This window comes from Oxyura jamaicensis, chromosome 2 (genome assembly GCF_011077185.1).
Source record: "Oxyura jamaicensis isolate SHBP4307 breed ruddy duck chromosome 2, BPBGC_Ojam_1.0, whole genome shotgun sequence".
Lineage (NCBI taxonomy): Eukaryota > Metazoa > Chordata > Aves > Anseriformes > Anatidae > Oxyura > Oxyura jamaicensis.
The window spans coordinates 138332084-138347069 of NC_048894.1; the positions used below are offsets into that span (position 1 = coordinate 138332084).

Below are 14986 nucleotides of genomic sequence, written 5' to 3' on the forward strand. Positions count from 1 at the left end.
GAAGTTAGGCATATTTTTAATATAGGAATGGCAGAAACTTTCAGCAGTGTAGGTAATTTCCAATTGGAACATCTTAATTTGGGATGTGGGATATTTTTTATCGGCTGAAGTATTTAACTGAAAAGTGCATATCTTCCTTAAAGTAAGTTTCAACATCTAATCTCTGTTGTTTTAATGAAAACTTCTGTGTCTTTACAAACTCTCTGATTGTGGTTCTGTTGTCCTGTTCTGTTGTCCTGGTTGTCTGTTCCTGTTGTCTGTTCTGGTTTTAGACTTATGAAACTGTTTGTGTCACATGAGAACGATTCAGCCTGACGCCCCAGCAGCAGAAGCCATAGAGTTTTCCTTAAACGTACAGAGGTTATGATTTCTGCTGGTACCAACACGACACTTTATTAAGACAGATAGGACATCTTAACTTCACCATAAACAGGCATCCAAGTGAGGCTGATATTACTTGTCATCCTTCACAGGAAGAGTTGCACTTTTGCAAGATTGAATTAGTTTCCTCATTTGTAGATGCTGTTGTAAGGCTAAAGTACTTTAATGTTTACGGGGCTAGACTGGGTCCAAATCTTTCAGGCACTGTTTAATGACCTGGTACGGTACCTAAGATAGGATGACAATTTGCCAGCCACCCCTCTGCACACCCTCCTTTCACACAACTGTGGTTTTCCCTTGCTGAGCAGCAACTGCATTTCCCTTCTGGCTGAGAAAGCAGTGTTTTCTCTCCTAGTCCCTTAGGCAGAGCCTTTTCTGCCCGCTTTCCTGGTCACCAGGGAGGCCTGTTTTTCCTTCTCCCTTCACAAAGTTGAAGCCTTTCCTTACACCTTCTAAGACAGCTGTGGCAACTGCAGGCTGCACCTTTGCTACTGTTCTTGACAATAGGTAGGATCGCCACGGTGCTGTCTGCAAGGCTGCCCTTCAGGATCAGTGGCCATTTGGGAGGGTAGAAAATATTTTCAAAGTGTTTTTAATTGCAAAGATGGAACAAAATGTAAGAGCAAAGGTCTGATAACACAGTAATAATTCCAGATTCCTGCAGGGAACTCCTCCAGCTCCATCTGGGGTACTGAGTACCAAGCTGGATGTGTCTGGAAGAGGCATTTTGAATGCTCATTATCCTTTGAGGATTGACAAAGGCACAATCTGAAGCTCCAGTCTGTTTTTCTGTATGAATCACTACTCCGTCTTTAATTGATCCCTTCTATTCAAGATCCAAACAATGATATCAAACAAATGTAGCCAACAATATATCAAACAGAATATATGTAACATTTTAAATATTTCAGGCAGATTTCCTATTAGGATATTACTAATAACAAAATCAAGGGCTTCAGTCAGTTATTTGCCAATGTCAGGAAAGAATATCTGTTGATAATTTTTTTTTAATTATTCTTTTTGCTTTCCCCAGAATCCTCAAATATTTTGTGGCTAGATATGGTCTGTGGCAAAGAGTGGTACTGGAGATCTATTTTGGTATCTGGCTGATGTGTCTTCAAATGTTTGGACCAACACTATTGCCAACAGTAGGGATGAGAAGGATTTTTTCGTAAAGCCAGGCAGGAGTTCGAGGATCTTTGCTTTTGTATGCAACACAAAAAATGTTTTGTTTTCTGACTTAAGGTAGAACATCTGATTTAGACAACTGCTACCACTGGATCTTCGTCTGTCCTCTTTTCTGCCTTTGGTACACATCATAGTTTTGTGGGAATGGAAATGTATGTTTTTAAGCAATAATGACTGCTAAAAGATCAAACTAATGTAGTGATCCATTTAGCCTTAATTTCTGTAGTGATTATAAAACCCTGTGAAACAGAAGTATGTGGTCAAGTTATATCACTTAAGAAAGATTAGAAAAGATTATAAAATTCTGGTACTTTGTAAAGCAGTTATGACTATAAAATAGTGTAAATATTTATATTTTATATTTCATAATATTATATTAGCGTTTTTCCTTAAAGACTGTTTTTGGTTTAAACTATACACTATACACATGCAGCATGACATACTTTCTTTAATTTGGTACAGAAAATGTGCAAACGCATCCACACAGAAATGCAATGAATGTTTTCTTGTTTGTTTTTCCATCAGCTGATCATTGTATCATTTAGTTAGCAGTAGCTGTATATTTACTGGGAAATATTGACAGAATTCTCTTCCTTCTTTCTTGTCATTATTATTTAGGAAAAGAAGCCCATCAATATCAAGAGAACAGAACAGAAGGTACGACCAGAGGGAAGAGAGAGACGAATACTCACAGTATGCTCCATCAGACAGTGCGATGCCCAGGTCACCATCAGATTATTCAGATAGGCGGTCACAGCGTGGGCCACAGTTATACGAAGAACCTGAACTGGGTGATTATAGGGATTCCAGCAGGAGGAGTCGCAGGCGTTCCAAGGAGTATCCGGTAGAAGAGGAGGATGCACAGAACAGAGAAGAATATGAAAGGCAGCGGAGAGAAGAGGAATACCAGGCACGTTACCGAAGTGATCCTAATTTGGCTCGTTACCCAGTCAAGCCACAACCGTATGAGGAACAAATGCGTATCCATGCTGAAGTGTCCCGAGCACGACACGAGCGGAGACACAGCGATGTCTCGTTGGCAAATACCGAGTTGGAGGATTCCCGGATATCTATGCTGAGGATGGAACGACCGTCAAGGCAAAGATCTGTGTCTGAGCGCAGAGCTGCCATGGAAAATCAACGTTCATACTCTATGGAAAGAACTCGAGAAGCTCAGGGACCAAGTCCCAATCGTCAGAGGACCACAAATCATAGCCCTCCTACACCTAGGAGGAGTCCAATTCCTCTGGAAAGACCAGACATGAGGCGCTCAGATTCATTAAGAAAACAACACCATTTAGATCCCAATTCTGCCGTACGGAAAACAAAACGTGAAAAGATGGAGACCATGTTACGGAATGATTCACTCAGCTCAGACCAGTCTGAATCTGTCAGACCTCCACCACCAAAGCCCCATAAAACAAAAAAGGGAGGTAAAATGCGCCAGGTTTCTTTAAGTAGCTCAGAAGAAGAATTGGCATCCACTCCAGAGTACACGAGTTGTGATGATGTGGAGATTGAAAGCGAAAGTGTTAGTGAAAAAGGTAAGATTACCTTTTTTTTTTTTTTTTCCAATATATAGATGTGGTTTGGTTTCCATTCCATTATATGGTTATTTTACATATTAGGATTGATTGCAAACACCTATCTATAGCCCTTCAGATGTGACTGAGGTTTGTTATGATTGGGGTTTTGTTTTTCTGATTTTGTGTTTCATTTTTTTAAATCTCAGTGTAACAATTTACATGGAAAAGAGTATCACAGCTACTAGACATATCTGGATATGTTTAAAGACAAATGTACCTTTTGAAATAGTTACTTAAATCTGTAAGTTACCTCAAGCTGGACTGTCATACAAGGCCATGGTTTCATGTCCATTAACACCAGTTTTCTGTACTCCTGGATCACATATGATTGTGAATTTGATCTGGATCAAGTGTGGGCGCATGACCGCATTTCTATTGAATTAACTAGAACACATGATGCAGAGCTTATGCCAGTTTCATTCTGGCTGCTGTAGGTTAAAAGCATCTGATCTGGAAAAAAAAAAAAAAAAAAAGCATGAAAATTTAACTCATTCAAGTTTTTTGAAAAAATTAAAATGACTAGGGTGATTTATATCAATGGAGGTTCCTTTTTGCTGTGGGGCTATGGTGCTTTTTGATTTTAGTGCTTTTTAGGATTTGTGATGTTGCATTTACTCCATTATCAGAAGGCACATCTAAGTGTAATTGAAATTATTCTCAACCTATCAAATGGGAATGTATGTCTTAAATATGGAAGCATTGGGGACCATCAGTTTAATCTGAATCTAGTTAATATAAGTTCACTTGCTTTCATGTATCTTATGACTTGTTATGACAAGTTATGACTAGTTTTCAATTATTATTATGCCAGTGCATCTTTACTCTCATTCTCTAATTCTCATGAGTGTTGTGTGCCCCTTAATAACAATGCTTAAGGTATGAACAGGGGGGAGAAGGATGTTCCTTTACTGAAACACTGTTCATCTGCTATTGTGCGTTGGGATTAGAAAATTCACCGTTTGTTGTAAATACTACTATCAAGTTGCTTTTGAAGTACATAAGTCATTGGAGGTGAAACTACAATGAATTTTTATGTTAATAGCAGAAATGGTCTGATGGTCTGATACCCAAGGAGCAAAATAGTGTAGAATGGAAGAAAATTTGTCCTAGAGTCCAAGTAGACCGTTATATGCACTTCATCAAGCAGCTGTGATGAAATCCAGATCTCATTAGTCTTCCTGACAAGCAGCGAAACTCCTATGAACTTCAGGGTGTTCATGATTTTATTTAGTAGCAACCTTGAGGAAAATAGAACCAGTCAATTTCTGGGGAACAGCAGTAAAGTGCTATTTAGTGAAATTCACTGTAGGAAACATTATACAGAATAATACACACTATATGATTTGTATATGTAACACACAAAACATAGATATAAATCATACTACACAAAAATGTTAGATTCTTTGTCACCATAATAAACTGGCATAAATTAGTGTTTTCACTTAGATAATTTTGTATTTTAACTATCATAGAAAACACATTATTACTGATAACAATAGTTAATGTCATCTCTCTCCTGATTTCTCAGGTAGTGAATGGAGCTAAATTGAGCATGTATTTGAAAAATGCATGAAGAAAGCTTGAGAAATCTTATAGGAAAAATGCTCTGTTTTATGTTTTGCTGATCTGGAGTGAATTACCATGTGTGGTTTTCATGTCATAGCTGCATCAGCATGTCCCAGTGGTGGCCCGCGACTAGAACCGGGTTGGAGAACAGCCTTGGTTTTTAAGAGAAGGACACGAGCCACTGCTTGAGCTGGGGAAGAGCTCTGTCTGTTTCTGACTGTGCCTGCTTCCAGCCGGAGCTGGCGGCTGCTCTTTCTGGCTTTGCTGACGTGCTGGGAGGCAGGGACCATGCACAGAGCAGGCAGCCAAGCCAGGGGTTGCACCTGTACCAGCTGCAGCAGCCCTGTACTTGGTATCAGACAATAACTTCAGCACCTCTGTACTTTTCCTCCACCATGACTCCTGGAGCAGAAGCTCCTGGAAAGGATTTGTTTGCATTTGGGAAGGTTTGGGAAGGTTTGGCTTCTGCTGGGCGTGGGATGGAGCTGAGAGGTCTGCTAGGATGATGCCTTCACAGCTGCTGCTGACAGGCCCGCAAAGTCCTACCTCTTTCTTTTTATTTTTGACAATTTCTGGTACCATGTGGAGCAGCCTGCGCACAGAGTCCACATAAGCAAATGATCTCTTCCTGAATAGCACCAAAAGGAATCCAGCACATAAAAGCCCATCAGTCTCCTTTGTATTGCAGTACAATACTTCCTTTTGATCAAAAGCAATTAATTATTTTAAACACCTCCTATAAAATGGGCCTCTCCTCCCCGCAGATTACTTCCTTCCTGCCCTACAGGACTGCTCAGCCCTGAGGATTTCTCAGCTGTCCTTCCAAGTCACAGACAAAGCCTGTTTGGCCAGAGAGGAGCTGTTAACCCCCAGAAATTTGGCCTTGGAGTTGCAGTTAGAGGGTGGCAGTGTTAGACTGAGAATTTGAATGCAGTTATAATGAGTTCTTTAAAAGGAGAGAATAACTTGTTTTCCATCTCTTTCTCTATGGAGTATCCATATCTTTTCACAGACTCTGCAAATAAATATTAACAACTGCTCAGCTGTGAGGAGCAGTTTGAGCCTGAGCTGCAGGAGCAGTTGTTCACTGAATTACATCTGAGATTTTACAACGTCCTGATGCTGGTTTGGAGAAACTAGTCTGAGAATTGTGAATTATCCCAAAATGTAGGAAAAATCATAGTCATAAATGCTTGAGAGGGCTGCAGTTTGCCTTTTTAAGCTTGTCATCTCTAAAAGGAAAAGGATTGATACGTACATATGATTGAAACATATATGAGAAATGAAGGTAAGCATTTTGTTTTACAAGTCCATAAGAGGCACAGACCAACTGCTGGATTGAGAGCTCTGGGAAGAGCATGCAGTAACAAAGAATGCCTCTGAGTTTAAGCATTTGGGTCTCGTCTCATTTCAGTAGCTGTCTGCTTTAAGGTAATCACTCCTTAATTTTTTTAAAAATGTAATCTAACTGTTTTGAGGGAGGGGACAGGACAAAGCTGTTTTTCTGCGCATTTCTTGTAATGGCCAGAGAAAGCATTGCAGTGCTCCTGTCTGTTCTGTGTGGGGAGCAGGGAAGCTGTGAGCAGAGAAAGCTGATGAACACCCGAACACCCAAACGACACGCAGGCACCCAGTAGACAGCCATGTGAAACACAGGCATGATGAAGGAATACTGTAGATGGAGATTCAGCTGCAGAAGCAAAAGAGCTAGATTCTTGGCTGCCCAGGTTTTGTAATGCAACTATATTTGGACCAGGAAATTCAGGTCATAAACTAGGCTGAGGACTGGCATATTGGAGTCAGGAGGCTGAACAGACAAGGGGAGTAAGTTTAGGAATTGCAAAATAAAATGTCATTGGGTCACTGGAGACCAGTGGATCGAGTTGGAAACCAAAGCTGAAAATGGGGAGAACAAACCCAGTAGCTCAAGTAGACTAGATCTGAGATCTGTAGTTTGGGAAGAACAGCTAAAGTGAGGGCAACGGATCTAATAAGGATAACTGAGAAGGTGAACTGGAGCTTGCTAATCCTCTAAGTGTTGGTTAGAGGATGCTGAGGTTAGCTGAGAAGCAGAGGCAGCAGTTTGGGTGAGACAGTGAGTGGCTGGGAAAAGGACATGTGGTGAGAAGGACAGGAGGGCCGAGCTGGGCTCGGGAGCTGTGGCAGAGAGGGACGGGGACGTCCTGAGGAACGAGTGTTGGTCGGGCAGCATCAGCCTGAGGAGCTGAGAGGGAGTTTTGGACATGTATTTTTCTGTTTTCCTTGATATCAAAGAATAAAATAGCTTAAAATGCGAGAGGAAAATAATCCTTGGAATGGCAGCACTTTTATGATATTGTACAGTAAAAAGGATCTGCAGTCAGCAAGCAGAAAGATCATAGTGGTTCATTAAATGTTGTTGATTGTTAAATTCACCAATTCTTTCTCAACACTATCTTAATCCACTTGGTTCAGTTTTGAGGCCCCAAGTAACATGGTTTGTAAGGTAAGAACAGTCATGCTGTTAGTTGCAGGAAGGTGAACATGGAGCCCTGTCACTGGCAGGCTGAGGACATGAGGACACAGTATTTGTGGTATGCAGGTTAGGCCAAGCTGTATCCACAGCTTGTCTAATTTAAGTCTCTTCTATTGTGAGGAAATACTAGAACATTTTTGTTTGCGTTTTCAGTTAGATGTTTGTCAGTCCAATTGGAAGGAATAGGCCTTAGAGCTGGCTTGAAATGGCCCCCAGAATTTGTCAGCCAGCATGAAGCAGACGTGAGGCGGAGCACCACACACTCGCTCCGTGTGAGCACAGGCTTTCCAGGTATGGTTAGTAAATGAAGCAGCACCACTGCTTAGGCATTCCTGGTGGCAGTGCCTTCATGCCCGCAGTCCCCTCAAGTGCTGGCCTGAAGGGACCTGCCACAGTGTGCCTTGGGAGTCCTGGGGCAGGCCCCACACCCAGAGCGCAGGCAGTGGAGATGACCTGCACTGCAGCTGGGGCTCTTTCCACCCCCTTCTTCCCCCAAACTTATAGGGGTCCCGGGGGTACAGCAGTGCTTCACAAATCCCTAAAACACCAGGGCTCCAGCAAGACATAATCTCAGATGGAAAAAAAAATAATTCTGTCATGGGAATCTTGGTGCTTGATAGCCCTAAATACTGCTCTGATTTGCTCTAAATATGAAGTAGGACAATGGATTTTCCAATGGTGGTAAACAGTTCAGGCGTACGTGCGTACCATGCTCCCAGCCACCTTCCAGAGCACCCGCGAGTGCTATCTGCTTGCACAGGCGGTGACTTGACGTCTGATGTGGGTGGGAGCTGTGGTGGGGAATGCAAACGTGTTTCTGAGATCTCACAGAGGTGCGGTTCTGAAGTTTACTGTTTGCTTTTACTGTTCTCTTATTAAAACATCATAGCTAGATGGATGACCATTTTTATTACAGGAAATTGTATGCATAACACGTGGATAGATAGGCTCCAGTGTTCTCACATGCTTCAAGTCCCTCAGCTGTTGACTGAAAGCTCCAGAGCACAAGTTGTGTGAGTAAAAATGTATATACACAGGACAAGGGTCAATAAGCTGTTCTTTGTCACTAGCTGCACTAAAAACATGGATATATAACCTCGCCTTGACAGTATTACACTTTTTTTTTTTTTTTTTTAAAAAAGGAGTAACTGCACTTTTTCATTACAGAAGTTAAAAATGTCATTTCTGGAATGGGACATTCTTGTTTATTGAAAAAAAAAATCAAATAAATTTAAAACAGTTTAGTTTTTTTGTGTGTGTGTGGAGAATAAAGTTTATATGGCATCTCTGAAACCTACTTGCTCTTGTCACAAGCAAAAATGTATGGTTACTCATGGATGAGGAAAAGAAAGCATGCTTTCAATGTGCTACTGCACGAACAGTGTATGGCTTACATGAGCAGAGCTGCCATGCAAGTGGGATACTGTCACAGTGCTTGCACTTCTCAATTCCAAGAGTTAAAGACCTGATTTCAGTCCGACTTGTGCCAGTTTCATACATCTTCAACTTTGACTTCAAAGTTACACTGAGCTAAATTAGATCCGAATGAGGTCATTGTTTCTAAAAGCTGCTTCATTCAGGTTAGAGAGTTCCTGAAAGTCTGACTTCGGTGGAACAAATGGGAATTATACTAGAAGGTAAAATTTCAGGACTGAGCTGCAGCACTTGTCATGAACTGAAGAATAGGCTTTGAAGTTCCACTCAGTCTCATTATGAAGATACTTTAGATTTTGAAATACTAAATTTTGAATAGTCATAAGAAGAATAATTGATTATTCATTCGAAACACTGAAAAGTTTGTCATGTTTTATTAAAACCCATATTTAAGGCAACAGCTACATTTCTTATTATTTTGCTTAATATTGCAGTGTAAGAGAACTTTTTTTTTGCATTTATAAAGAAACCCTCCTTTTCCATGAAGATCTTTACATCTTCTGTAAGGAAAATGTGATTTTAATATATAAAGCGTTTGACTGGAAATTCAGAATTTTGTTTTTCTATTTTTTTTCCAGCCTTCTGCTATTAACTCATGTCTGTGTTTTACCTGTATAAACACGAAATATTAACCAATAAGAAATACTACACTTTTCCCCTTACATGTGCTTGAGCAATTAAAAAACAAAAAGGCTTTTAAAGTATTAGTTACAACATCAAATGAGAAGTATCTTACTACTTAGAATATTAATAATTGTCCATGATAGAGTTTTTCTAAAAAAATAAAATAAATGTAATATGCATAGATCATAGCAGAATTAGAATGTTTAAAGATGTGGAGATTTCTAATAGTAATGAACAGTTTTGCTGTATTTTTGCCAAACCTCCTCCTACTTAGCCACTTGTATGTTGCTTAGGAAATAAAGGGAAGTGATGTGATCTTCTGCAGCATTTAGATGGATCTACTGTATAACATTTTTAATTTGCAATCACTTAAACCTAGCATAAGCCAACAATGTCCCTCACAGAAGGACTCTGCCTTTTCCCAGTTCTTGACCATGTATTCCCATCCTTATATCACTCCTTCCGCTCTGCTGGCAAAAGCTTTCAGGCAGGTACATACAGCAGCAAGTCTGGAAACTTTTATAGGGTAACATTAATTAAGCAAAAAGATGGTGAATACTAACATTTGAAGCTTCTTGATAAAATTATACTGAATATCATATTAGATGCTGTAGTGCATGCTAAAAAAATGGTGTGTGACTGATTATGCTGCACCAGAATCTCAGGATAGACAGGGATGTCTTGAAGTATGGAAGAAGAAGTCTTTTCACATAGTAGTCAGAGAAGACAATATTTTCTCATAAGTAAATGAACATGAAGAATTTCATAGTACTCTGATTCCAACAAAAAATCTAATAGTTTTATTGATTAAAGTATTGACTAAATTACAAACTTAACCTTCTATACACAAGTGTACAGAAACCATTAGAAGTGCAATTCTTTTTTCTGTTTCCTTTTACTCTGGAATTTTGCTGGAACTACAGCTATAGCAAAGTGCTCTGCTGGCACCAGATTTATTCTTTCCTGATATGATGTAATGGAGAGACTATGAGTTATTATTAAGGTATTTCTGTGAATTAATTGTATTTATTTATGCTTCCAGACAAGATTAAGTTGATTATTAATAGCACTACATAATTTTAAATATTTTTAACCTTTTTAAATGTTTATTATTGGCACTGATTTTCAGTTTATATTTTTATAATACTAACTACACCATGTATTTTGCCCTGGAAATGGTCTTTTTTTTTTTTTTTTTTTTTTTTTTTTCCTTTTTATTCTGAAGGTAAATATATATATATATTTCAATTAAAACTATAAGCCTTAGAATTGTCTGAGCTACCATTCTCAGAAGTACCATAAAAAGCATTATGACTTTCCATGAGCACTCTTACCTTTTTCAAATGTCAGTAGAAAACAAGACACTTATGTTTTTGTTTAAAAATGTTTTTCAACTGTCCTTTCGCATCTTGACAGTTATGGTGAATAAACTTAGTATATATTCATTGACTTTTTGCAGTGAACAGCGATGAAAGAAATTACTGCCCAAATACGCCTAGAAAGGGCTTGATCCTAAGAAGGCTTCCTGTGGAGGTAGTTCTTAACTTACTCAACCTGGTCCTCTTGTAGTCAAAATTTGTGTTTAACAAAGTCAGAATCTTCGGACTTGTGGCTGAGTTTTGCATGAGCCATAAGTGCTTTAAATTCATAAAGAATCAGTTGGGTAGACTGCTGGGTACTGTGTAAAACACTTGGTTCTTTACAGTGCCACGATAGAACAAAATGCCATCATGGAATTTCTCTCCTGAGTTTTCTGAACATTTAGCTAAATCCTGTAGTGTTTGTAATCTTTTCACAGAGGACTCTCAGCACACAGAAATACCAAAAGCAGGAACAATGACGTGATGTCTCCAGAAGACAGGGAACATGCATTTTTCAAATTATAATTTTCTTCATAGTTTGGTGAAATCATTGTTCTTCCAGTAGAACAAAGCACTCAGACCTATCTGTCACAGATCTAATGCCTGGGTTAGACTCGGTGACATTTTAAATTACGTTAGTACTTTCCTGTGGCATATTTAAATTGATTTTTGCAGGTAATGTCGCCGCTTCCCAAATTAACCATCAGAAACATAAAGGGCCATTGTCAAGTAATTTTACTTAATTAATTTTACAAAGTAATTAGCTGAGAGTGTTCTGTCAGTAATGCAGCATGATTTTTTTTACAATTTATTTAAAAAAGTAAGCATTTGTCATTTCATTTCATTGAGGGTGGGGTAATCATACAGGAAGGAGGCGGGGGAACAAGCGGGCTGGGCCGCACATGTGCCATGCCCCCTGCTGCTTGGGTTCCCCCTGCTCTGCCTGTTAGCCCCATTGCACCAAACTTCCCAGATGTGCCCTCCCAGACCTGGAATTAGTCACAGAAGCAGCTGGAGATTAAACATGATATTGTCAAAGGTGAGAGCTGAATGCCGGTGTTTGCCACAGGAAAGCATATCCTTTCTGTATTTTCCCAATGCCCTGTCCTGGTGCAGGGGTGAGGGGTCAGCCCAGCAGCTCGGGGCAGGACTGCCACAGAAATTTCCTTCAGAAATTAGTCCCTTTGGCACAGTCGCAGCCCCAAGCTGCTGGCCAGGTTTTGGGCAAGGATGAAGCCATTCTGTGATCCTACAAAAGGCTGTGTCTCCCCACTGCCCCACCAGGGAAGATCGACATGCTGGATGGTGAGTGGGTTTGCAAATCAGACTGCCTGGTAAGGGAGCTGATTATTGACTGAAGAATTTAATTTCACCCTATTATTGCAAATCCTACCTGGCTTGTACTGATCAGGCATTGTACTGATCAGCTTGTACTGTAAAAATACTTAAATTCCTGAACATCCAGATGTGCTAAGGACAAAGCAAGTCTCCAGTGTTTTGGTCCTAACAGCCAGGTGGTTATGTTTGGGCATTGTTGTATGGTAAATGAACCATTACGGGAAGAAGTGGATGGAGAGAGGAATGTGATTGACCTCCTTGTGGCCACTGCTTATATAGCGGCCTGCTCCCACTTTGTGTAGCCCACCCAAATCTTGACAGTCATCAGTGGTGCTTTCCCCCATTTTAATGAGTTTTTAATTTTTCTCTTGCATCAATTTCTTTCCTCTCCTCTTTTTGAAGCCTTGTAATTTAGGCAATTATTTGATGGCTCATGCTGCAGCACTTACAGGCTTTCAGACTTCAAGAGACTTTTAAAACAGTTTATTTCAGTTAATATTTAACATTACCTTGGTAAATTGTCATATGTACTGGTGAGAGCAGCACTTTGGATTTCACCATTTCACCTCGTTGATTAACTTGTTGTAAAGGAAAATCTGAGTGACGTTTATGAGCATGGAGAAATTTATGAGCGAGGGGCATGTGGTTCTGGCTTACATCTCATCTGTTTCATTTTTCAGTAGGAAATTGAATTCAGTAGCCTGTGTTCATGCAGCAGTAGGCAGCAGTATTCTCTAAGTGTTCTCCACATTAGTATATTTCCTTGAGATTGTAAAGGTAGACAAACTGACTGAATCCACACATAAAAAGCACTCACGTCACACACTGAAGTTTAGACCAGACTGAAGATAGGAATTCTTAGGGCAATGTGCTCAGGTCAGTGGAATTCTGGAGAAACATTCCTTAAGAAATAGTACAAGCGTTTTATTTGCAGCCTTCCTGATCATTTAGATTGTGATCATCTTTTAGGGCCATTGTTACATAATCTGTTTACTTGGAAAATGGAAATATATGGACATTAGTTACATAATCTAAGTAAGAATCAAATAAAAGTTTTCATCACAAATCTCTATATTTTCTGTTATGCATATTTATAGGCCATCTTTATATACATCTGTAATAGCAAGGAAAGGTGTAGCTTGTCAGCCTATGTTGGATGTCCAGATATAACATAATATCTTCTCTAGAAGTGACTTCATGAAGTATTTTTCATGGGATTTTACAAATTTTAAGAACTTTATTTTTTTTTCTGTATTTCGTAGTTCAGCTTTAAAAAAAAAATAATCTCAGCTTTGAAAATCTGGTAATACTGAGAGTTCTTAAAAGCTGAGGTTCTTTGAAAATTGGACTGTTCTGTTTTCATTCTGCAGTTTTAGTGCACTTCAGAAAAGAGAATTATAACAGCAATTAAAAAAAAAAGCTAGCATAATGTTGCTGTAAAGGAGTGGAATTTGTTCTTGGAAGGTTTTGACTGCTGAAGGCCAACAGAGTTAGGTTTGAACTTCAGGCTGATCCAGGAACAAATTTATGAGGCTGTTATTGTCTATAGAAATAGTATAGAAAATATATTTAAGAGGCTGAAAGTTCCTTGTTTTCAGGCATTCTTAATCCATTGACTGAGGTTCATCACTACGATCCTTTACAAAAGCCAAGGCTATTCAGTAGCTGAAGACTTCATAGATGTAGTTCAGTGTAATTAAGGCTAACTGCAGCAGGTTTTCTGCTGTTTTTTATATTCAGCATTGCAAGAAAGGAGAAATAAAATCAATCAAACCCAGTAATTTTATTGTAAGAATATAAAGTTATTGCAGAAACTAAGTCCAACAGAGTGGCTGAACCAAAGTAAAGTCCTTGTTAAAAGCTGAGAAGACATCAAGTGTGCATCTCACCACGAGCAGTGAGCAGGAGAGCACCCACCTTCATGCTGGAGCATGGCTCAGCAAGGTGAGCTGCAGTGAGCCCACAGCTCATCACCATCTCGAGCAAAAGATCTGTTGCTTATTCTCTCCTGTGCTTACTGATCTGGACCAAATCCAGTATCTGCCTGACTGTTGTGAGCCAGTTTAGGTCTACCACTAGACTGGTAGAAAACTGAACCATTAAAAAAAAAAAAAAAAAAAAAAAAAAGTACATTCTTCTTTCAGCTCAACAAGCTGAAGTATTCCTATGATATTTTGCACTGATACCAGCACTGGCACAAAAGCACAGTCACACTGCTGGGAGCAGCACGAGATGGGGAACGAGACAACATCGTTCAGTGGCAGCGAGCTGTTGGATACCTCAGCCATCTGATGCATTTGCACTAAGCAGTAAATCGCAGCATGACTTTCAAGCACCAGCAACGTTATAGGCAAAAATACAAATTCTGAAGGGTTGAAGCATATGATGGCCTGAGAGGTGATAACGTAGATATGGAATTCATGTTTTCCTAAAATTGAGACTACATATCTTACCTAAGGATAGGGCTGCACTGAAGCTGCAAGTGTGACCACAGCTTGTCCTGCCAGATGAGAACGAGTTGAGGGCACCGGCTGAAGTACTTGCAGCAAAAAATGCTAACTGCTGGCAATATGCATGTGAGGAGCCTGCTCTGAGCTTCCATGCCCACCTCCTTGTTGCTGCCGAGGCTGATACTGGTGAACAGATGCCCTATAAGCGGCTTTTCACATCTGGTCTCTGGAAGAAGTTGTGAGCTTGAGCAAATCAGCATCTATATGGCACCTTTATAAGATGAGGGAAAGCACCTACAAAAAGCAGTAAGTTGCATTACTGCTACATTAAGTTCACAAAGTTTAAAGCAGGAAGCAGTTATGGCAAACTTTGTATCAGGAAAATGTATGATATGCTCAGTGCTTTTGCCTTTCTCACTAATAGTTTTCTGTAAGAAAGGAAAAACATAGTAAAAATAGATATACAAGAAGGCATCTTGTTATGATTTCCATTAAGCAGTCTCCGAACCTTATTTTCTGTTGCTACACTCCCTTTTTAGCTGT

General features: G+C 39.7%; 1 protein-coding gene across 22 annotated transcripts in view; it reads left to right on the forward strand.

The window, feature by feature from the left end:
• RIMS2 (regulating synaptic membrane exocytosis 2) overlaps positions 1 to 14986 on the forward strand; it is a 457720-nt gene that overhangs the window by 195283 nt on the left and 247451 nt on the right. For all 22 annotated transcript variants that reach the window (XM_035316481.1, XM_035316485.1, XM_035316482.1 and 19 more), the window contains one exon: positions 2188 to 3113. In XM_035316481.1, coding sequence (XP_035172372.1) covers positions 2188 to 3113 — 926 coding nt within the window. The remainder of the gene's footprint in view (positions 1 to 2187; positions 3114 to 14986) is intronic.